The sequence below is a fragment of the Erythrolamprus reginae genome, chromosome 5 (assembly GCF_031021105.1).
Source record: "Erythrolamprus reginae isolate rEryReg1 chromosome 5, rEryReg1.hap1, whole genome shotgun sequence".
In the NCBI taxonomy this organism is placed as follows: Eukaryota; Metazoa; Chordata; class Lepidosauria; order Squamata; family Dipsadidae; genus Erythrolamprus; species Erythrolamprus reginae.
Window position 1 is genome coordinate 84,579,565 of NC_091954.1, and position 22,685 is coordinate 84,602,249.

The 22,685-nt window shown below is 41.8% G+C and overlaps 1 protein-coding gene across 1 annotated transcript in view; it reads right to left on the reverse strand.

The window, feature by feature from the left end:
- Positions 1-22,291, reverse strand: part of DNER (delta/notch like EGF repeat containing) — a 152,608-nt gene extending 130,317 nt beyond the window's left edge. Inside the window, exon 1 of the mRNA XM_070754090.1 lies at positions 21,690-22,291. Coding sequence (XP_070610191.1) covers positions 21,690-21,947 — 258 coding nt within the window. The 5' untranslated portion in view covers positions 21,948-22,291. The remainder of the gene's footprint in view (positions 1-21,689) is intronic.
- Positions 22,292-22,685: the final 394 nt, after the last annotated feature.

Below are 22,685 nucleotides of genomic sequence, written 5' to 3' on the forward strand. Positions count from 1 at the left end.
ATTTCTACATAAATAAGTTACTTTGTTTGCTAGAAATTCCAAAAGAAAGAACAATGTCTGCTCTTGCCTATGCCTCTTAATATTTCCTTATAGGTCTATGATTTCTCTCTTTCTACAATTCTCATTTAAACTATAATATATGTGTGGACACAAAACTGTTGTGCTCCTTTTTGGCACTGGAAACCAGTTGTTTCAGCTTTTCTCTATCATTTGCAACTGAAACAAATCTTACACTTTAAGGCAAATTTAAGATGTAACAATCAGGAATATAAAACACATATCTAAAAGGAATTTCAAATTGTGTGAAATATTGCAGCAGAGGCGGAGTAACGACACGGACACAAAGAGCTGGATTTAAAATGGGTCATTTTGTTAATTAAATGTGCATAATTTATTCAAATAAATTAGTATAAATTAACTATAACCCTAAACAAGGACCCGCAGGGTCAAACAATTGCTTCCGGGGTGGAAAATGACATCAGAAAAACTTCCGGGGCAACTTATGGGCGTAGCTCCATGCTTGTCCAGGTGAAGGGCCACGCCCTCACCTGAATCTCTGCCATGCACCTGCATGTGGGAGGTCCCGCAGTCTAACCCCTACAAGGGGAAGGAAATGGGCGGGACCCAAAGACAGGTTCCCCCCAATTGCTCAGGTCATTAACACCATGAGCCTTTGGAGAGAATCTGTCAATCATCCCCAAAGATGCCCAACGGAGAACCCGCAGTTGCTAACCACCACCCAGTTTTCCGCCCCTAACCTGCCTACCCAAATGACCAAAGGTAAGCCAATTAGCCTAGGGGGGGGGCAAAGCACCCCCTAACCGCATATCCATCACCGCAGTGTGGAATAGGCGAAAAAACGGTCGCAGGAAATACCGAGACCGCCAAAAATTCCTATTCGGCCCCCCTAAGGGCGACCCACAGTGGCACACTGAAAGATAGAGAGGGCGGGTGGGTGTTTGCTTCGTCGTCCAGGGCGAAAAGGAGGCCCTGAAGCCTGTCTAGCCCTTTTATAGGGCTGACAGGCTCCACCCTGGACGACGTCATCGGCTGGGCCGAAGCTTCCTGAAGTTGGCCGAGATCTCGCGAACTCTCGCGAGATCTCGTCCTTTCCAAAATGGCGGCTAACGCTGAAGGGCCGTGTCTCCCTGGCCCTGCAGCAAATCCGGGCCGGGGAGTGAAGCACCGGCCAGGCATTGTGTGAAATATAATGTTTGGTTTTTTAATAAGGGGTTTTAGTTATTTTAGTTACTTTAAATATTAGATTTGTCATATGCTGTTTTATTATTGTTGTTAGCCGCCCCGAGTCTACGGAGAGGGGCGGCATACAAATCTAATAAATAAATAAATAGATAAAATAAATATTAGGCATGTTCCCATAGTGTTCTATATAAATGACATGTCCTGCTTTTGATCAAATTCTATTCAGTTTGTTCATGATCACCTATACTCTTTTACATACTTATTTTTTGAAAATAGGTATAAATTAGATGAAATATCTATTCCGTACATAATTATCAACTGCCAACAAAGCTAAACTTAAGAAACCTTGCTATTTTACTTCAAAAGAAATATAACATAGTTTTCAAATCTTGTTCATTTATCTTTTGTCTTGGGAACTTATTAAATAATTTATTTCATTTTTGGCAATTAAGTAATCATTAGAGTATTCTAAAATTGCTTTGAAGCTCCTTTTTGTTCAATTCTTTTATTTTTATATCTTGCCGTGCTTAGAAAATATCATTACTTAATATTTGTTACAAAATAATAGCTATTTTTAGTTTTATTAGTAAGGAAGTTTCTTTTTTTAGATCCTGTACTGGCTTTCTGGCACAAAGAACCAATGTAACTATTAAGGGATTTTGTATTAAATCTTTCTTGGGTAAGATTTTATTTCTATGAACTACAATAATGGTATTTCTTACAAATTTCTACATTTCTGTTTGAACCTGGCACTGGTTTTACTTATTATAGTTCAGGAGTGGGGTACCACACGGTTCCGTCTTAGGCCCATTACTCTTTAATATCTTCATAAATGACCTAGATCAGTGTTTCCCAACCTTTTTTGAGCCGCGGCACATTATTCACATTTTCAAAATCCTGGGGAACACTGAAAGGGGGGGGGTGGCTAAAGAAAAGTTTTGACAAAAAAAAAAATCTTCCTCCATTTCACTCTATTTCTCCCTCACTCTTTCTCTCTCTTCCTTCCTTCCCTTCTTTCTCTTTCTCCATCCCTCTTTCTTTCTTCCTCTCTCTTTTGCTCTCTTTCTCTCTCCCTCCTTCCCTCCCTATATGTCTTTCTCTCTCCCTTGCTCCCTCTGCCTCTCTTGCTATCTCTCTTTCATTCTCTCTCTTTTTCTCTCTTTCTCTCTCTCTTGCTATCTCTTTCTCTCTCTCTGTCTCTCTTTCTTTTTCTCTGTCTCTCTTTCTCTCTCTCTTGCTAGCTCTTTCTTTCTCTCTCTTTCTCTTTCTCTGTCTCTCTCTCTCTGCCTCTCTTGCTATGTCTCTCTTGCTCTCTCTCTCTCTCTCTCTCTGCCTCTCTTGCTATGTCTCTCTTGCTCTCTCTCTCTCTCTCTCTGCCTCTCTTGCTATGTCTCTCTTGCTCTCTCTCTCTTTCTCTCTCTTCCTTTCTTCTCTGCGGAGGCCGGCGAAGGTTTTTCTTATTTTAAATGTTCCGGGTGGCAGGAGGATGCGGAGCCCGCACGCACACACCCCCGACATTCCAAATCCTGCCTCAGCTGCATGCAAGAGGGGCCGGGCGGGCGTTAGCAGCCCGATGAGGAGGACGAGAAGCCGCTGCAGCCACCCCCAATCCCCCCCCTTCCCTGGGTACCTTCCAAAGGCCCCTGGAAAAAGGCAGGAGGTAGCAACGAGGCGCGAGGACAAGCAGGCAGCTTGGCGGAGGGGAAGCGCTGACGGGCTCTCCTCCTTCCCCACCCCCGCGCTTCTCTCCCGCCCTGGCTTTTGCTTCGCCCGCAGATTTCCCCGCAGTTCAAAAGGAGGCAAGAGGTGGCCTGGATGAAATTGCAGGGAAATCATGGGGCGAAGCAAAAGCCAGGGCGGGAGAGAAGGGCGGGGTGGGGAAGGAGGAGAGCCCGTCAGCGCTTCCCCTCCGCCAAGAGGTTATTGCCGCCGCCTCTGCCTCCACTCAGGCAGCCATCGTGGTTGAGCTGAGCGAGAGGAAAAGGCGCGGTGACCACGGTGGCTCCCTGAGTGGAGGCAGAAGCGGTGGCAATAACCTCTGTGCTTTCTACGGCAGCGTGGCTGAGCTGGACGGAGGGAAGCGGCAGCTCCCACTCGAGGAACCCACGGCAACGGGCGACGGCTTGGTGGGAGGCGACGGCGGGAGACACAAGCGGTGGGAGGAGAGGGAACTAGGAAGCGACTGTGAAGCCCAAGACCATCCACAGGACGACACTCAGGCAGGGGCGCCGGCAGCGCCCCGCCCAGCTGGAGCTTCTCGCGGCACACCTGGCCATGTCTCGCGGCACACTACTGTGCCGCGGCACACCGGTTGGGAAACGCTGACCTAGATGAAGGAATAGAAGGGGAACTAACCAAATTTGCAGATGATACCAAGCTGGCAGAAATAGCTAACACCCCAAAAGACAGGCTCAAAATCCAGATGGGTGGGTCTTGACAGATTTCAACACTGGGCCTATCTAATAAAATGAAATTCAGTGCTGAGAAAAGTAAAGTCATACACTTAGGTAAGAAAAACCAAACATATACATATAATTGGGCAAAACCATACTCAATAGAAGGGACTGTGAGAGGGATCTTGGAGTCTTAGTAGACAACCAGCTAAACATGAGCCAGCAATGCACAGCGGCAGCCCAAAAAGCGAATGCAATCCTAAATTGCATTAATAGAGGAATACCATCTTGGACAACGGAGGTACCACTCTATAAAGCCTTAGCCATACCACACCTACAATACTGCATCCAGTATACTGTACTACACTACACTACAAAAAGATATTGAAACTCTAGAGAAAGTGCGGAGGAGAGCCACCAGGATGATCAGGGGACTGGAGACTATATATAATATACGAAGAGCAGTTGCAGGAACTGGTCATGGCCAGTCTGGCAAAGAGAAGGACCATGGGAGAAATGTTAGCAGTGTTCCAACACTTGAGAGGCTGCCACACAGAGCAGGGGATCAGATTATTTTCCAAGGCACCAGAAGACCAGACAAGGCATAATGGATGGGAACTGAACAAGGAGAGATTTAACCTGGAAATAAGGAGAAACTTTCTGACAGTGAGAGCGATCAACCAGTGGAACAGCTTGTCACGCTGTGTATTGCCAGCCCCAGAGCCATTCAGAGACATTCAGTAATTAAATAGTTAACTTTGTGTATGTTAATCTAGCTCCACCCATTATGATGTAAATCCTGTCTAGATAGCCAGCATCACTTCCCTTCTTCCCCGAAGAAGAAGAAGAAGAATCTCCATCTTTCCTCTAACTCTTTAGCAATGTAGACGTACAGTAAGAGCCTGGGACCAGGCAAAGCTGTTTATTGTTTTTATTTTTAAAAAGTAACTTCGTTTTGAAGCTGTTTCTGTAACTTTATCCGTCGCCTCCAGATTTGATTCATCATAGCTCACGCGGGCTGTGATTTATCTCCCATAATCTGACCCAGTTTGCCTGCAGAGATTGTGAGAGCTCCAACACTTGAGACTTTCAAGAAGGGATTGGATGACCATTTGTCTGAAATGGTGTAGGGACTCCTTGAGTTGGGGATTGGACTAGATAATCTACAAGGTCCCTTCCAACTCTAGTAATGTATCTATATAAGGAAACACTGTTGATACTGATTCTGAAGAATAGTAATTGTTTCCTGTATTTGATTTAATTTTTAATGTCCATTTAAGTGGATGACTTCTGTTTGAATTTGCATTGTGGGAATGCAGCTCTCTTGGATTTGTTAGATCTTTCAGCATCTTTTTATATCTTTCAGCATGATATCCTCCTGGACTGCTTACAAGACTTAGTAGTGAGAAAAATAATCTTAAATCTGAAGCATTTATTTTAAAAACCTGTTTATTTCTGTGGCATGGAGTAAAAAGTTGTAAAAAAACAAAAGGATACATTGATAAATGAACTGAAGCAATTAGAATCAATATGTAAGCATAATTTAAGCTTGGATTTAAAACAATTAGTAATCAATTGGACTTAATGGAAGTATAAGACACTGAATTTTACTAAAGGGAATATTTTGAGAAAGGTAGTAAACTACTTGGCATATTCAAATATGAAAAGACAAGAGAAAATAATGATTATTATTTATATTTGAAATGTTGAGATATAGATTTCAATTGCAGAGGAAATTATAAATTTATTCTTTACGTAGGCATTAAATCTGGAGAAGAGTACTTAAAAGCAACAGACTGGGAAATGTTCAGATCAACAAAATCCAGTAACAAAAGATGAAACAAAAGAAATAACACAGAAATTGAAATTGACCAAATCCTCATAGACCAGAAGGCTTTTCTACAATATAATTATAGAAACATAGAAGACTGACGGCAGAAAAAGACCTCATGGTCCATCTAGTCTCCCCTTATACTATTTCCTGTATTTTATCTTACAATGGATATATGTTTATCCCAGGCATGTTTAAATTCAGTTACTGTGGATTTACCAACCACGTCTGCTGGAAGTTTGTTCCAAGGATCTACTACTCTTTCAGTGAAATAATATTTTCTCACATTGCTTTTGATCTTTCCCCCAACTAACTTCAGATTGTGTCCCCTTGTTCTTGTATTCACTTTCCTATTAAAAACACTTCCCTCCTGGACCTTATTTAACCCATTAACATATTTAAATGTTTCGATCATGTCCCCCCTTTTCCTTCTGTCCTCCAGACTATACAGATTGAGTTCATTAAGTCTTTCCTGATACGTTTTATGCTTAAGACCTTCCACCATTCTTGTAGCCCGTCTTTGGACCCATTCAATTTTGTCAATATCTTTTGTAGGTGAGGTCTCCAGAACTGAACACAGTATTCCAAATGTGGTCTCACCAGCGCTCTATATAAAGGGATCACAATCTCCCTCTTCCTGCTTGTTATACCTTTAGTTATTATAAGACCTTCCAAGAAATCTTGATCAAACCATTAACCCAGGTAATGAATGAGATACAACAAGGTCAAGTACTATCTTCCTCGTGACAAAGACACTTTCATTTCTTTGATTTAAAGAGAGAATAATATTACAATTGATCCAGAGTTATGTAAGCCTACATCTTTACTAAATCTAGATTATAAACTTTTTACAACAACTCTTACACAAACAATAAATGATCTTTTAAGTGATCCAATACATCCTAATTAAACTTGATTTGTCGTAGTAAAATTGAGTGAAATATGATGTATATGGGAAAGAAAAACAGGTGGGTAATTCATATTATTATTGTTGTTGCTATTATTGTTATTGTTGTTGTTATTATTATTTTACTTGATGGTTATATAATTGACCATAATGGAGGACAATATATGTTATAATACGATGAATGTTATCACATATTTGTTTATATGTTACTGCATATTTGTTAATATACATATGACTATGATGATGATGTTTGTACAATCATATGTTAACATCTTGGACATGTCAAGAGCACACTGCTCAACATAGAAAGGAAATGTATTATATAAAACAATTAAAAATATTTAAAAAATAAACTGGATTTGTCTCAAAGAGATGTGTCAGGAATATCCCATATATTTTGAAAACCATTGACAATATAAAGTATGGACATGGCTATGATTCTGTTTTCAAATTCACAACTTTGAAGAGGATGAACTATAGTTCAAGTATTGTCACAGTGTATTCATAAAGAACAAGATATTAAGATCAATAATAAACTTAGATTCCAAAACAGTATTATAATAAAGAGGAGAATTATAATTCTCTTTAATTTTACTGGCATAAGAACTACTGGCAAGGAAGAGATGAAAAGAAAAAGAAATTTCAAAATTAAGCTGGCAAATTAAGAACTCAAATAAAACTTGTATATTGATAATTAAACTTACAATTAATCATCCAATATATCCAATTGATATATTCAGCAGTACAATTCAGTATCGTATTAAATTAATAAGACTCGGATGATCACATAGTATTTATCTGAAGTAACAGCCAATATATCCTGAAGAAGTATGTTGTGGTCTACTTTCTCAGCTGCCTTAATGAACTGTGTGTACTATATCCATATCATTTCCTTGGTCCACTAATTTATCACATTATCAAAGATGGCAATAAAGTTTGTTTAGCATGATCTGTTTTTAATAAACCCAAACCCTGGATTTTGATAATCACTTTGTTCATTTCTGGGTGACTATAAATCCTCTGCTTGATTATCTTTTCCAGGATTTTACCAGCACTTGATCTCAAGCTGTTTGAACTGGACTTTTTTTTTTCCCTTTCTGAAAATTGAAGCCATATCAGATAATGGAGGGATTAACTTGTATAGATTCTGACTTAATTCTTAATAAACAAAGACTGAATCTTCAAAACAGTCACAATTACCCAGTTTTCAACATTTTCAAATATATAGCACAATTCAAATGGAATTATAAAAACAAGGCACAGTATTTATTTATTATATACTAGATATAAATGGCTGCCCCTGTGGCTAAATCAATTCTGGGTGATAAAGTTTAAGTTTAAAAATAAATCACACTATAAATAGTTAATAAAACGTACAACGTACTCTCTAAAAATATGCCAGCTGAAAATCTCAAATGAATATAAATCACTTTGACTTCATTAACTTCCTGTCCCCCATAAAAGGACAAACAGCCTGGTCTTCAGCATCTTCCAGAACAGGTATCCACAGCTCCTGGGTCCATGGCCTGGTACTAGTCTATAGTCCATTGGGAGCCAGGTGGCACAATCAGTGGACAAGTGCATGAACCTCCATTTGTGCAAGCAACAAGTGAATGCACAAACCCACCATCTCTTTTCCCCCACCACTGCCGCTGCCACTGCCGTTGCCAGTCCATGGAGCTGGACAGGTTGGGAACCATGTTCCAGAAGAAAAGCAGGATTGCAGGCAATCTAATCCTAAATAGTAAGGTCCCTTAGAGGGCAGATACCGTTAGAAAAAGGCCTACTTAGGACTGCCCCTACTCTCCCTGCCTTCCGTAAACTCCTTAAAACCCACCTTTGCCGTCTGGAAGCCATCGAGATAGAAAAACATCCCCAAAATATGAACAAGAGGGATGATACCTCCCGCCTACCAGACATCTGGAAACCAGTCCTCAAACGTAACCCAGCCATAAAAACAGAAACTAGACATATTGCAAAACAATCAAGTAGCCTGCAAACTCCAACTACTCAGGATATCAAGCCTAATCAACAACCATTAACTAATCAGCATACTTCAGCTACATCAACGACCCCAGTTGTTACCCCACTGACTCACCAGGAAGTTTCTACACAGCAGGCAATTGCTGAGCCATCAAACCACACCCAGCCACCAGTATTTATAGAAGGAAGGCAGCTTAGGTCTCGCAGTGTTCGCCTTAAACAAGGACAGAAACACTAGCCTGAAGATGATGAGTGGGACCTCATCGAAACGTCGCGAGAAATTTCCAAATCCTACACGGTTTCTGATCACCCTGGTATATTGAAGGAACGTCACAGCTCCTTTTTGCCTCTAGGCCCAACCCAGGACCATTTCAAGGCAGTTAATTTATTCATAGCCGACAACTATATTCTGTATGTATCAAATGTTCAGCTAAACATTTGATACATATACATATATATATGTGTGTGTGTGTGTGTGTGTGTGTGTGTATATATGTATGTATATATATATATATATATGTATATATGTATATATATATATATATGTATATATATACATACCATATACCTGTGTGAACATACAGACTAACATAGACTGTTCAGAGTCACATATGTGAAATGGGCAGCTGTATATATTTACAAAATACAGTGGTACCTCTACTTACGAACTTAATTCGTTCCGTGACCAGGTTCTTAAGTAGAAAAGTTTGGAAGAAAAAGCAATTTTTCCCATAGGAATCAATGTAAAAGCAAATAATGTGTGTGAGTGGGGAAACCATAGGGAGGGTGGAGACCCTGTTTCCTCCCAGGAAATTCCTAGAGAGGCCCCACAGAGGCTTTTCCCTGCCTTTTCTGGTTTCAGTTTCAGAGGCTAGGGTTTGTAAGTAGAAAATGGTTCTTGAGAAGAGGCAAAAAAATCTTGAACACCCGATTTTATCTAGAAAAGTTCTTAAGTAGAGGCTTTCCTGGGTAGAGGTATCACTGTAAATTAATAAATTTATCAGACAGAATTCTCTTCCCATTCAATATATGGGCTAACTGCAAATAGAAGAATGGGAAGAAACCAATTACATTGCCTAAGTACCAGTTTATTTGAATAGTGTTGAATTAAACACATTTGTAATGACAATTTAAGAAAGGAGTGCTGTTTTAATTTTCTTTCTTGTTTAGGCTTGCCTTATCCCTTGACTCTCCCATCAGATTCCTGAATTAATTAAAATCAATATTTTACATCAATTTATTATTTATTCTTTTGGAGGGAAGAATAAAAAAATCTAGGTTTAAATGAGAATCTCTGCTGAACTAACTGAGTAGTTTATCTTTAATTAACTTTAATTTCCCAATCTCAAAAATCACATACCATTTCAAATTCAAGTGAAACAAAACCTGAATATTCAATATTCAGAATGATTTAAAAAAATCTATATATGTGCAATACCCAATAAGAATTTTTTGCTTTTTCTTGCAAAGTAACTTTATACATTGCATTAAAAAAATTATATTGCCAAGTCATCCCATGGGGTCAATTAAACGATCCTCTGAATTATAGCCAAAGACTTTCAATAAAGATAGTACTCAATCCTAAGGAGCCATTTCTATATACAGAAGGGATAGAATGAAAAAGTAAAAAATCATTACTTACTTTTAAAAAATGCATTAAAAAGGCTTTTATTTCAGGCTTAACATAAGAAAAACAGCTAGTACTTTGGCAACCGTTAGTAACAAATTACTAAAGATTTATCTGGAATTAGCAAGATTAATAGAAATGAAATATGCAGTATCTTGTGACACAGAAGGACAGAATAATGGAATTACAACCTATCTCTCTCGCTTCCTCTCTGCCTCTCCACCCATGTAAAATTATGTTTTATAGAATCTTCAATCATCTGTTTTTTATAATTTAGTAATTTTAGGTATTTGATTTTTGTAATGTTACATTTTTACATTATTGAAACTTGGAAGAAACAGCAGTCGAAGCACGAAATAAAAAATTCTATCAGTCTGAGTCATTACAGTAGTTGTAATTTGGACAAAGGTAATTGTGTCCAAGGTAAATCTACAGACAGCGAGAAGAATATCACTGCTACTAACAGATTTATGAATAATAATGGAAGTTGAGTAATGGCTAGGAAAATCTGACATACAATTTTAGTTGTTCAGGAAGTAAAAAAGCAATAATCTCAGTGATTCAACACAGGAGGAAAAATACAGTGATACCTCAAGATACGAACCCCTCGTCTTACGAACAACTCGTGATACGAACCCGGGGTTCAGAAAATTTTTGCCTCTTCTTACGAACTTTTTTCGAGTTACGAACCGGCGTTCGGAGACTGCTGGGAAGCCGCGCGGCTGTTTTAAAAGGTGACAGCCGGGCGGCGGGGCTTCCCAGAAGCCTCCCGAACGCCGGTTCGTAACTCGAAAAACATTCGTAAGAAGAGGCAAATTTTTTCTGAACCCCGGGTTCGATTCGGGAGGTTGCTGGGAAGCCCCCCAGGCCGGCTGTGACCTTTTAAAACAGCCGCGCCGCTTCCCAGCTGTCTCCCGAAGCCGAACGCGGAAGTTCGGCTTTGGCGTTCGGCTTCGGGAGACAGCTGGGAAGCAGCGCAGTCATTTTAAAAGGTCACAGCCGGCCTGGGGGGCTTCTCAGCACCCCCGAACCCCGAACTTGTTCCGAACTTCTGGGTTCGGGGTTCGGGGGGTGCTGGGAAGCCCCCCAGGCCGGCTGTGACCTTTTAAAATGACCGCGCCGCTTCCCAGCTGTCTCCCGAAGCCGAACGCCAAAGCCGAACTTCCGCGTTCGGCTTCGGGAGACAGCTGGGAAGCGGCGTAGCTGTTTTAAAAGGTCACAGCCAACCTGGGGGGCTTCTCAGCACCCCCCCAAACCCCGAACTTGTGCCGAACTTCCGGGTTCGGGGTTCGGGGGGGTGCTGGGAAGCCCCCCAGGCCGGCTGTGACCTTTTACAACGACCACGCCGCTTCCCAGCTGTCTCCTGAAGCCGAACGCCAAAGCCGAACTTCCGTGTTCGGCTTCGGGAGACAGCTGGGAAGCAGCGCGGCTGTTTTAAAAGGTCACAGCCGGCCTGGGGGGCTTCCCAGCACCCCCCGAACCCCGAACTTGTGCCGAACTTCTGGGTTCGGGGTTCGGGGGGTGCTGGGAAGCCCCCCAGGCCGGCTGTGACCTTTTAAAATGACCGCGCCGCTTCCCAGCTGTCTCCCGAAGCCGAACGCCAAAGCCGAACTTCCGTGTTCGGCTTCGGGAGACAGCTGGAAAGCGGCGCGGCTGTTTTAAAAGGTCACAGCCAACCTGGGGGGCTTCTCAGCACCCCCCCGAACCCCAAACTTGTGCCGAACTTCCGGGTTCGGGGTTCGGGGTGTTGCTGGGAAGCCCCCCAGGCCGGCTGTCACCTTTTAAAACAGCCGCGCGGCTTCCCCGCAGTCGCGGAACGCCGGTTTTTTGCGGGGGGGGGTTTGGTTGCACGGATTAATTGACTTTACATTGTTTCCTATGGGAAACAATGTTTCATTTTACGAACCTTTCGACTTACGAACCTCCTCCTTGCACCAATTAAGTTCGTATCAGGAGGTATTACTGTATAGCAAAAAAATAAACTAGAAAAAGAGATAAACAGTCAGACAACAGGAAATAGAATGTCACAAACCAATGATATTGTAGGGTTATTTAGGACCAAAGTCCAGAGTTCTTGTCTGATGAAAAAACATGAGGGTTCTGACTTGGCGAGTCCACTTTACCACTTATATAAATAAATGTAGAAATAAACATTGCCACCTTTAAAAAACCACTCCACAAAATCATTATAATCAAGATCCTGAAATGAGCTAACTGCAGTAAAGGAATAAATAGATAAAATATTGGTTATGTAAGAGATTGGGAATTGAAAGCTGGACAATGTTGTGGTTGGCTCTGGCCCAGCTCCTGCCCCAAGGAATGTGGAGGTGGATGCAGGGGAAACATCAACATGTCATAGGCCTGTTTTATTGCCGACAGAGTCAGGTAGTGCAGTTTCCTCGGACGAAGAAGAAGGTGGGGGAGACTTGGAAGAGGGGGGCTTGGCACACAGCCCAGGAAGCCAATCTCTATTATCTTCGATCGATTCAGATGAGGAAGTGTTAGACCCACGCATGTGCAGAATTATGCATTGAAGAGACCAATTGAAGAAATATTACAGGAGATAAGAGAGGCCACCTGTGTTTGGGTGGGGCTTCAGTAATTAGAGCTGCTGATATAAATAGCAGCGTGCTGGCTTGGCCTTTGTGGAAGATTATCGTATCGTTGTTTCTTCAGGACCGTGCCTTGCTGTTTCCAGACATTGTTTGTTGATTTTTCATGACTTTGAAACCAAAGCAGAGCAAAGTGTGTGTGTCTCACTTCGTGGAAGAAGGAGGGCTGTGACATTCCTTCACAGCTGCTAGCTAAGTACTTAAGGACTGATTAAGGGGATTGTACAGACTGCCAGGTTGTTTTGGGACGAGTGCTCTTTGCAATACAAAAATGGTGCTTTGTTTCTTTTGAATTTTTGTGATAAAGAACATTGTTTTTGAACTTTCAAGTGTGTGTGTGTGTGTGTGTGTGTCTGAAATTTGTACCCTTGAATTTTCGGGAGACTCATACCATAGAGCCCGGCAGAACAGACAGTATGCAATAATGACAAAATAAATTGGATCACCATATGCGGACTTAGATGTTTTGCGCCTGTCAGCAGGAAATGAGCAAAATTTGGCCTGGTTATTATGTGTCAGAGATCAACAGACATAGCAAGGGCTGTAGGGAAGGTTTAAAAAATAATTCAGAAGCCAGCAGTAACCATTTTCATACTGTTATGACTTTGTACATAAAATTACCAAAAATAGAACTTGATTTGCATAAACTATTTACATTTATGCCTGATTTGTTGTCTCTGGACTTTGGCTCAAACCTATTTTTTGCTTATAAATTCATTAGTAGATTATACTAGAAAGCCCACTGCATCATCATTTCAGAGACATTTCTTTATTTAAAGACAGAAGCAGGATGATCAAGAGTGGATTAAAAAAATGAATGGTAGCAAGAGCAACTTCCAACTTCCTGCTGGCTTCCCCATTGAATTTCCTTATAAGAATCTGGCAGGAAGCATTGGAAACCCCCCTCCCCCTCCTGCCGCTTTCTTTGCCAGCAGTCAGGCAAGTGGTTACTGCTGAATCAAAAGGAGTGCAGGATTGTGAGACTGCTAGGAGACTGCCATGGGATGTTTCAAATTAAGATCACATGACCGCAGCAACCACTCACCTGTATTGGTAACCACCAATGGCATTCAAGCAGCCACAGCTACCCAAACTTTCATTTCCTCAGCAGTTGTCCTGCATTTTGGGCACATTCTGTAAGTTAGCCCACTTGGTTTGAAAATTGCTGCCCTATAATGCCCGATTTCGCTCAATTCAAGGTCATTACAATGAAAATTTTAATACTATAAAGGTTCCAATTTTCTTGTCTAATCTTAAATAAAGCATACCGTTTTCTCCCCTTTTTGATTCTTAAGATTTTCCTAAACATTATTTACTCAGTTTGCATAATTAATAAAATTTATGTTTTCTATGTTTTCTGTTCTTGTGTTACACACATCTTGCCATTAATTGTAGCAAACAAATGTTTAATGTCATCTTTTATTCTGAGCTCTTTAGAAATGTACAGTGATCCCCCGAGTTTCGCGATCTCGATCTTTGCGAAACGCTATATCGCGATTTTTCCACCCGATGACGTCACTCTCTTCCTTCCTTTCTCATCTTTCTTTCTCTCTCTCTTTCTCTATCTTGCTTCTTCCTCTCTCACACTCTCTTCCTCCCTCTCTCATCTCTTTCTTTCCTTCTCTCTCTTTCTCTATCTCTCCCCCTCTTGCTCTCGAGCGGCAAGCGAGCAGCCGGGCGGGCGGGTGAACGGGCAAGCGGAGCGGCCGGGCGGGTGGGTGAACGGGCAAGCGGAGCGGCCGGCCGGCCGGGCAAACGGGCAAGCGGAGCGGCCGGGCGGGCAGGTGAACGGGCAAGCGGAGCGGCCGGGCGGGCGGGCGAACAGGCAAGCGGAGCGGCCGGGCGGGCAGGCAAACGGGCAAGCGGAGCGGCCGGCCGGCCGGGCGAACAGGCAAGCAGAGCGGCCGGGCGGGTGAACGGGCAAGCGGAGCGGCCGGGCGGGCGGGTGAACGGGCAAGCGGAGCGGCCGGGCGGGTGGGTGAATGGGCAAGCGGAGCGGCCGGGCAGGCGGGTGAATGGGCAAGCGGCAAGCGATCTTGGGGTTTCCCCTTTGCCTGGGCAACGGGGAAACCCCATCTTCGGCTCCTCGCTGCTGCCGCGCTGCGGAGCAGATCAGCTGTTGGGCGGCCGAAGGAACCTTCCCTGGGTCTTCCCCGCCGCCCACACACAAACTCCACCATCTGCGCATGTGCGGCCATGAAAAAAAGGGCGCGCATGCGCAGATGGTGTTTTTGCTTCCGCACCGCTATATCGCGAAAAATCGAGTTTCGCGAGGGGTCTTGGAACGGAACCCTCGCGAAACCCGAGGGATCACTGTATACCTTTTGTAATATGCTAAAGTTATCCTCACCACCATATATATGTATCTTAATAAAGTGATATGTTTTGTTAATATGTTTTAGAATTAGGTTCCTAAGAAGAATTTTGGTTTCATTTCAAATTGGATAGCTAAATTTCTCTGGATGATCTGTAAATTCCTTTGTAATGCTTTTGAAATTTGTTTTACATGTTAACTACATAAAATCAAATGTTCCTTGCATCATGACATTTCCAACATTTATTACTATAATTCTTTCCTGGTGATTATTAATAGAATTATATAGCGATTATAAAATTTTCCATAATATTATAATTTACGGTAGATTTTATCGCATTGTTCCATAATTGCTCCCATCATCATGCTATAACTTGTTTCTCTACACCTTTGCATCCATTTTATCATGCAATGTTTTTATTTGTTCTGTCCCACTATCATAATTGAACAACAATTTATAAATGTATTTTAGTAAATATTCTGATTCTATGGCCCTCCCTCATTTTTGAGATCTATTTTTATTTTTCCAAACATTTGTATAGGTAGATCACCAAACATAATACATTCCACCCTACAAGATAGAATTTCTTACCTGTTCAAAAAACTACTTTATCTATTGGTTTAAAACAGACATTTTAAACTTCTTGTTTTATGTGACCAATATCGTTCCAAAAATTCTGAATGAATTGGGGAAGTGCATAATAAGTATGAATCATGTGATAGCTAAGGAGCCGAGGTGACGCAGTAGGTAGGGTGCAATACTGCAAGCCACTAAAGCTGACTGCTAGATCTGCAGTCAGCGGTTCAAATCTCATCACCAGCTCAAGGTTGACTCAGCCTTCCAGCCTTCCAAGGTGGGTAAAATGAGGACCTGGATTGTGGGGGCAATGCTGGCTCTGTTAAAAAAAAGTGCTATTGCTAACATGTTGTAAGCCGCCCTGAGTCTAAGAAGAAGGGCAGCATAAAAAATTGAATGAACGAATGAACGAATGAACGAATGAACGAATGAACGAATGAACGAATGAACGAATGAACGAATGAACGAATGAACGAATGAACGAATGAACGAATGAACGAATGAACGAATGAACGAATGAACGAATGAACGAATGAACGAATGAACGAATGAACGAATGAACGAATGAACGAATGAACGAATGAACGAATGAACGAATGAACGAATGAACGAATAGCTGTGTAAGCAATACTGATTACTTCATATATAACATTAGAATGTCTATGATGTAAAACATGTCACTGATGTCACTTTTGGAAGTTATTTTGTTTTTTCTTTCTTACTGCCACAGATTTCAGCCTTTAGATTTCAGAAATTGGGAGGGGGTTTTCTTGGAGTGGTAGAAACTCAATCATAACAACATTCTTTACTCAAGGTCATTTGCCTTCACCTGCTGGAGACTGCATGGAGATTGTATCCAAGTGAATGTGGAGATCTGGTTGGTTCATGTGATGAACTTGTGCATGTGGGGCAGGGCTGTGAATTTTCAACTGGGTGGGGAAACCCTGGAAGCTTTCAGATTCGGGTTTCCAAAGATGTGTCAATATAATATCTATAATAAATTGGATCTTTGAGGAATTTTATTTCATTGGGGATGTTTTCTGGAGCACTGACAACTGATGTGATAGCAGGCCAGAGGTGGGTTCCTACTGATTTGGACCGGTTCTATAGAACCATTAGTAACTTGGCAGCCTGGGTCACTGGAACTGGCAGCAACCCAGGCCTGCCATGCCACTGACAGCATCATAGGTGCTGCCATGCCACTGGCAGCATCATAGGTGCCGCCATTTTGGTTTTTGCTTCTGTGCATGCGCGGGAACCTTTTTTTAGTACTGCACATGTGCATGCACCAACACAATGCACCTTTGAGCAAACTGGTAGAAGCAGAATCCAGAACCTACCCCTGCAATGGGCATAATAGAAAAATGAAAACGATTATTAGAGAAAAATAAATTAGAAAATAGTACACTAAAACACTTCGATGTATTGCATTTTTTTTGTTAATAATTTCCTTACAAAGCTTTTCTCAAGGTCTTTCAACAACTATGAATACAGGCAAACCATAGTGTTTGAAACTCTTGAAGTATTTCTTGAAGCAAACAATTTACAGAGTAATGACCTGTAAATTATGCAAAGTAGTCTTTTCAATGGATTCAATAGACTTTTTGAGTACTTTAAAAAGAAAGAACCTTTTCTAAGCATTTATATAACTCATGGTGCATAAACAGAAGGACACTTTATTTGCCATAAAGACAATCTGAACTGCTTAGTTTTACACCTAACCCTTAAGGGCATCCTTCAAAATCACATTGAGAGGTTAATTAACATTGGCAAGACATAGAAAACATAGTAAACATGTTCAAACATTGTTAGACTTTAAGGGAAAGATGGGAAAATGTGAATATATATTTTAAAAATGCAAAAAAAAATCAAATGGAGAGTGGAAAACAATTCTTTCCTCCTTAGCATTTCAGTGAAAAGCAACAATTAGTTTACAACGAATTTGATTTACTCATATACTAGAAATTTAGTTTCTCATCCATGAACATTTCTTCTTGGTCTTAATTCAGTATGGTAGTTTTCAATCCTTTCTCAAAATCATAGGCCTAGGTGCAAATATTTGGGGAGCAGGTTAGCAATAGCATTTAGACATATGCCGCTTCATAGTGCTTTTAAAGCCCTCTCTAAGCAGTTTACAGAATCAGCATATTGCCCCCAACAATCTGGGTCCTCATTTTACCCACCTCGGAAGAATGGAAGGCTGAGTCAAACTTGAGCCGGTGGTGAGATTTGAACTACTCAATTACAGCTAGCAGTTAGCTGAAATAGCCTGTACTGCTGCACTCTAACCACTGTGCCACCCCAGGTTAATGCAAAAAGAAAAAGAAAACACTTCTGTTTATATCTACAATTGTGTTTAACAATTGTAAAATCATATAAGTTTTAAGTTTCACGGAGTGACTGGTGGGAGGAAATATTTTTAGAAGTACAGTACTTCTAAGCCAGAAACCTTCCACCATCTGAAGTCTCTGTCCACACAGACAACAAACTCATTAGATTCCATTGGAGATAGTCCCTCTCCCAGCCCTACCAAACTCACAGGTTTGTTATGAAGAAAATGAAAGACGGAACTCTCTATATATTGTCATGAGGTGCAGTAGGGCTAATAAATAAAATTGTCTTTATTTGGAAATAGAAAATACAAATATTTGGAAATAGAAAATACAAATATTTGGAAATAGAAAATACAAATATTTGGAAATAGAAAATACAAATATTTGGAAATAGAAAATACAAATATTTGGAAATAGAAAATACAAATATTTGGAAATAGAAAATACAAATATTTGGAAATAGAAAATACAAATATTTGGAAATAGAAAATACAAATATTTGGAAATAGAAAATACAAATATTTGGAAATAGAAAATACAAATACAAAAATCATGAAGGACAACAAGCTGGGCAGAAATTTCAACACCACTGGGAATTTATAATCAAGAACTATTGCTCCAGAAAGATTAAAGATTCCATTACAAAGCAATTTATTTTTCTTAAAGATCAATAAGATACCTTTAAATATAATGATCAAATCAACTTGTCCAATATCTCCTTTCAAACTGCAGCCAACTTTACTTCTGCTAGAGTTCTCTTGTTTTCTTTGAAAATCTTGGAGAAGAACAAGCTCTCAATGGTAAACAAAATTTCTTCTAGGAAGGCCTATAGCTATCTTGGTGGCTCTGTGGTGTTTCCAATGGCCTCACATATGGTATATCCTTCATTCTGCAACCTGGTCAAGGGGACAATAATGCTTCACTGGGAAAATCAGGCTTTTTGTTTTCTTGCGTATCCATTGTGTCTGGGTCGCTTTGAACCAAATTGACTTGATAATTCAATTTTCCAATAGTACAGAAAATAAATCCAACTTGATCAAATCAAATCAGTCAATCTTCACTTTTGCAACAAAATGTAAAAGAATTTAAATAGATGTTTTGGTCTTCTTCAGGTTTTCAAAGATTTCATGCAATAATATTTAGGATTAATTATATAAAAGTATACAATAATGAAAATTGAACAAAGTGGATTTAAATGGCTAAAATGTATCTCAGATTGCAATTCTTTTTTAAGAACATAAGAGCCATGCTGAATCAGGCCAAAGCCCATCGAGTCCAGCATTCTGTGTCACACAATTGTACATGGGGATCTTGAGCAGAAAGAGAAGGCAAAACCCTCCCTTTCCATTGACCACCAAAAAATGGTACTCAAGGGAATCCTGCCTGTCTCAACCAACATAGAGGCAGCACATGGACATCCGTTTCAATAACCACCAATACACTTGGCATCCATGAATCTGTCTAATCCTGCTTTGAAGCTATCAAGGCTGACAGCTGCCACGACCTCTTCTGGAAGTGAATTCCATAAACCAACGACCCTCTGGGTGAAGAAATATTTCCCTTTATTTGTCCTTGCTTACCTTCTTCTCTAGACATTACACTTTACTGGTGCTTAAAATAGCAATTTACCTTTGTTAGCTTCCAGAAGGCAGTACAATTCATACAACACTTTCTTCCAACACAGAAGGAAACCTGGGAACAGTCAACACCTAATTTACAAGATTCACTTGGTTTAAAAGAGTTCCATTTATTTATTCTCGGTTTGATCCAGCCTCCCACAAACTTGCACTGTGACATAAAACGCAGGACTTCTTTTTCCCAAGTTCTTTCATAAACACTTTAATTTCCAGTATTTCACACAGCAGCCTTTTTTAAAAAGTAGCCTTTTGTTCTTTTCTTATCCCTGTATTCATAAATGCAACACCTTACGTAATATTGGGAGGTGGGAAGAGAGAAAGATTACAAACCTTTTTGCGATGTTAAAAATACTCAGTAAATTTAGCATGGTAAAATTAGTGTCACTGATTAGCAACCTATGCCTAGGCATAATTATGCAGAAGTAAAAGTCATTAGTTTTATGAGATTATTTCCAAGTAAACATGCATAGAAATGTAGTCCATTGCAGCCTTGTTCCATAAGCAAATTCACCACCACCACCATCAGTCTAATCCTACTCTTCCTCTTCATCCTTTATCCTCAGAAAGAACGAATGACAAATTTCAATTCACCATTATAAAGACCAGAAACAAATGAGTTGTTTTCTTTCCCAGACCAAACTGGATTGACATAACATTTTATAGCAGATATTAGCAAAAGTTGTATGAATAGAATAGAATATTGGCCAACTGTGATTGGACACATAAGGAATTTGCCTTGTAAAGTTGTATTCTTCATACTAAAACACAAATTTGATGGGGGGAAATAGCAGTTCTGGTTGTTTTAATTGCCTATTTTAACTTGAATAAAATGGGAAACCATAGGATTACCCAAAGTAATAGCCTCATTTGGCTATTAGTGACCCAAAAACACTGGTATGCTCATCCCTGGGGGTGGGATGGGGATCTGTATATGAAAGTACCAAAGCCTTGTTAGAAAATATCATTAAGCTCTAAATTACTTTTAACCTTGAGCAGAACAAAATCCTGTCAACCAATAATTTGCAACGCTGTATCCTGGAAGGCACTTCTGCAACTGTCATTCTAACAACCCCAGGCAGCATCATTCAGGCAGCTCAAAAAAAAGAGAAAAAGAGTCCAAATTGGCATTTTAGGTGGCATCTATTAGAAACCCAAGTCTGCCTTCGCATAATAACACGCTTAACCTGCCTACCTAATTTAACCCATTTTCTGATTCACATGGCACAATGAATCACAAAGTGAGCCCAGGGTTTGCATAATATGAAAAACCACTGAAAAATAAGAATAACCAAGGTTACCCTAAATCACACTTTTTTAAAAAAAAAAAAAAATCTGGTTAAAGCAGGTACAAAATCATTTACATAGGAAGGGCGGCCCTATGGAAAGCTTTTGGGTGAAGGCTCAGAATATGCCCTTCAAGTTCATTAGCCCTTCAGCCTTCCATTCTTCCAAGGTGGGTAAAATGAGGATCCGGATTATGGGGGGGGGGGCAATATATGCTGGCTCTGTTAAAAAGTGCTATGGCTCACATGTTGTAAGCCGCCCTAAGTCTAAGGAGAAGGGCGGCATTAAAAAAAAATCGAATGAATGAATAGAGATGATAGATGAAAGATAGATAGATGGGTGGATGGATAGATGATAGATAGATAGATAGATAGATAGATAGATAGATAGATAGATAGATAGATAGATAGATAGATGATAGAGACAGACAGATGATGATAGATAGATAGATAGATAGATAGATAGATAGATAGATAGATAGATAGATAGATAGATAGATAGATTTGCCCTTGTTAGCGTTTAAGTGCGAAGGCCACGGGACTCAGTTTCCACACAGAAATCCGATTCGGTGTTGTGTGTGTGTGTGTAACAGATGAGCGATCCGTCACAAAAAAGGGGCCACGGTGGACGATTACACAAGAGTCGAATCGGAGGCAGAAACGGATTCAGGATTCTAACACAAACCAACACTTAGGGACCGACCAGGGCAGAGCAGCGCAGAGCCACCGCCTGGAGAACGACCGCCAAAATCACTACGCGGTCCACGGGATGGTGGCGGTGGAGGGAAAGGATGGCAGGACGAAGAATCCGCGAAAGCACGGGACGACGAAGTCGAAAGCGCGGGGGCGGCAGACCGGGGACACGTAAAGACACCGGAGAGAGAGAGAGAAGCCGAAGAAGGCGGAGATGGCCAAGGACGGGCGCGCGCTTTGCAAGGCTCGGACCGGTGGTCCCCCCACCCCTCCACAAGGGAAGGCGCCCGGCTTACCTGACATTCGGTGCCGATGGTCCCCGGGCGACAGAGGCAGCTATAAGCCGGCTGAGGCGAAAGAAAACGCAAGGGCGGGCGGTGGGGCGCGGCGGGCAGTTTGGCCAAGACCGGCGTGCAGGTGCCGTTGTTCTTGCAGGGCTGGCTGAGGCAGGGGTCCGCCGCGCTCTCCAGGGACGAGGCGGTGGGCCCGGCGAAGGAGGCGCGGTGCTGGGCCAAGCAGAACAGCAGCAAGAGGAGCGGGACGGCGCGAGGCATAATGGCGCGGGCCGCCCCGGAAAAGCAAAAGCGAAGAGCGCGCCCGGCTCGGGGCTCCAGTCACCGGCAAACGCGGCGAGGCTGAGGGAGGCGGCAAACGCTTCTCACAGCGGCTTCCCAGCTCTGACAACGTGCAGGCGGAGACTGGGGAGGGAGTGGTCGGGCATGGCCGCACGTCAGCGCCAGCGGTTCGGCAGAGGGCGCTGCTGGGACTGAGGCGTTGGGAGCCCACGGACGGGGAGAGGGGCGCAGCCGGCCGGGCAAGGACGGGGCGGCGGACGCCCAGGGCGAGGAGAAGGGGAAGGGTAGAAATGACAGCGCGTGCGCGCTGTGGAGCCTGCGGAAAAGCGAGGCAGGTCGTAGGGAGAGGACGTAGCCGGAGGGCGAGGAGAGGCGGGCGGGAGGGGATGGGAGGGGTCGTCGAGAACAGCCAAGTGGTCCGGCTGTTTTCTCACAGACGCTGATTTGGTGAACGTAGGCCTCTCCTTACTGCCTGGGATGTTAGCCGACCTCGCAAATTTCATCACCTCACCTGCTGGGAATTTCTTGGATCGACACCAAGCAAAATGATTTAGCTATCATTACCTTCAAAAAATGTTGCACGACCTGGGATCGAAAAGAATCATGAGAAGAAAATTGAAATTGCCTAAGTACCTGGCAGTTTTAGAAACAGATGGATACACAGTTAGTCAAAGAAATGAATGCCTTTTTTAGAATTGATAACGTACAGGGGGGAAA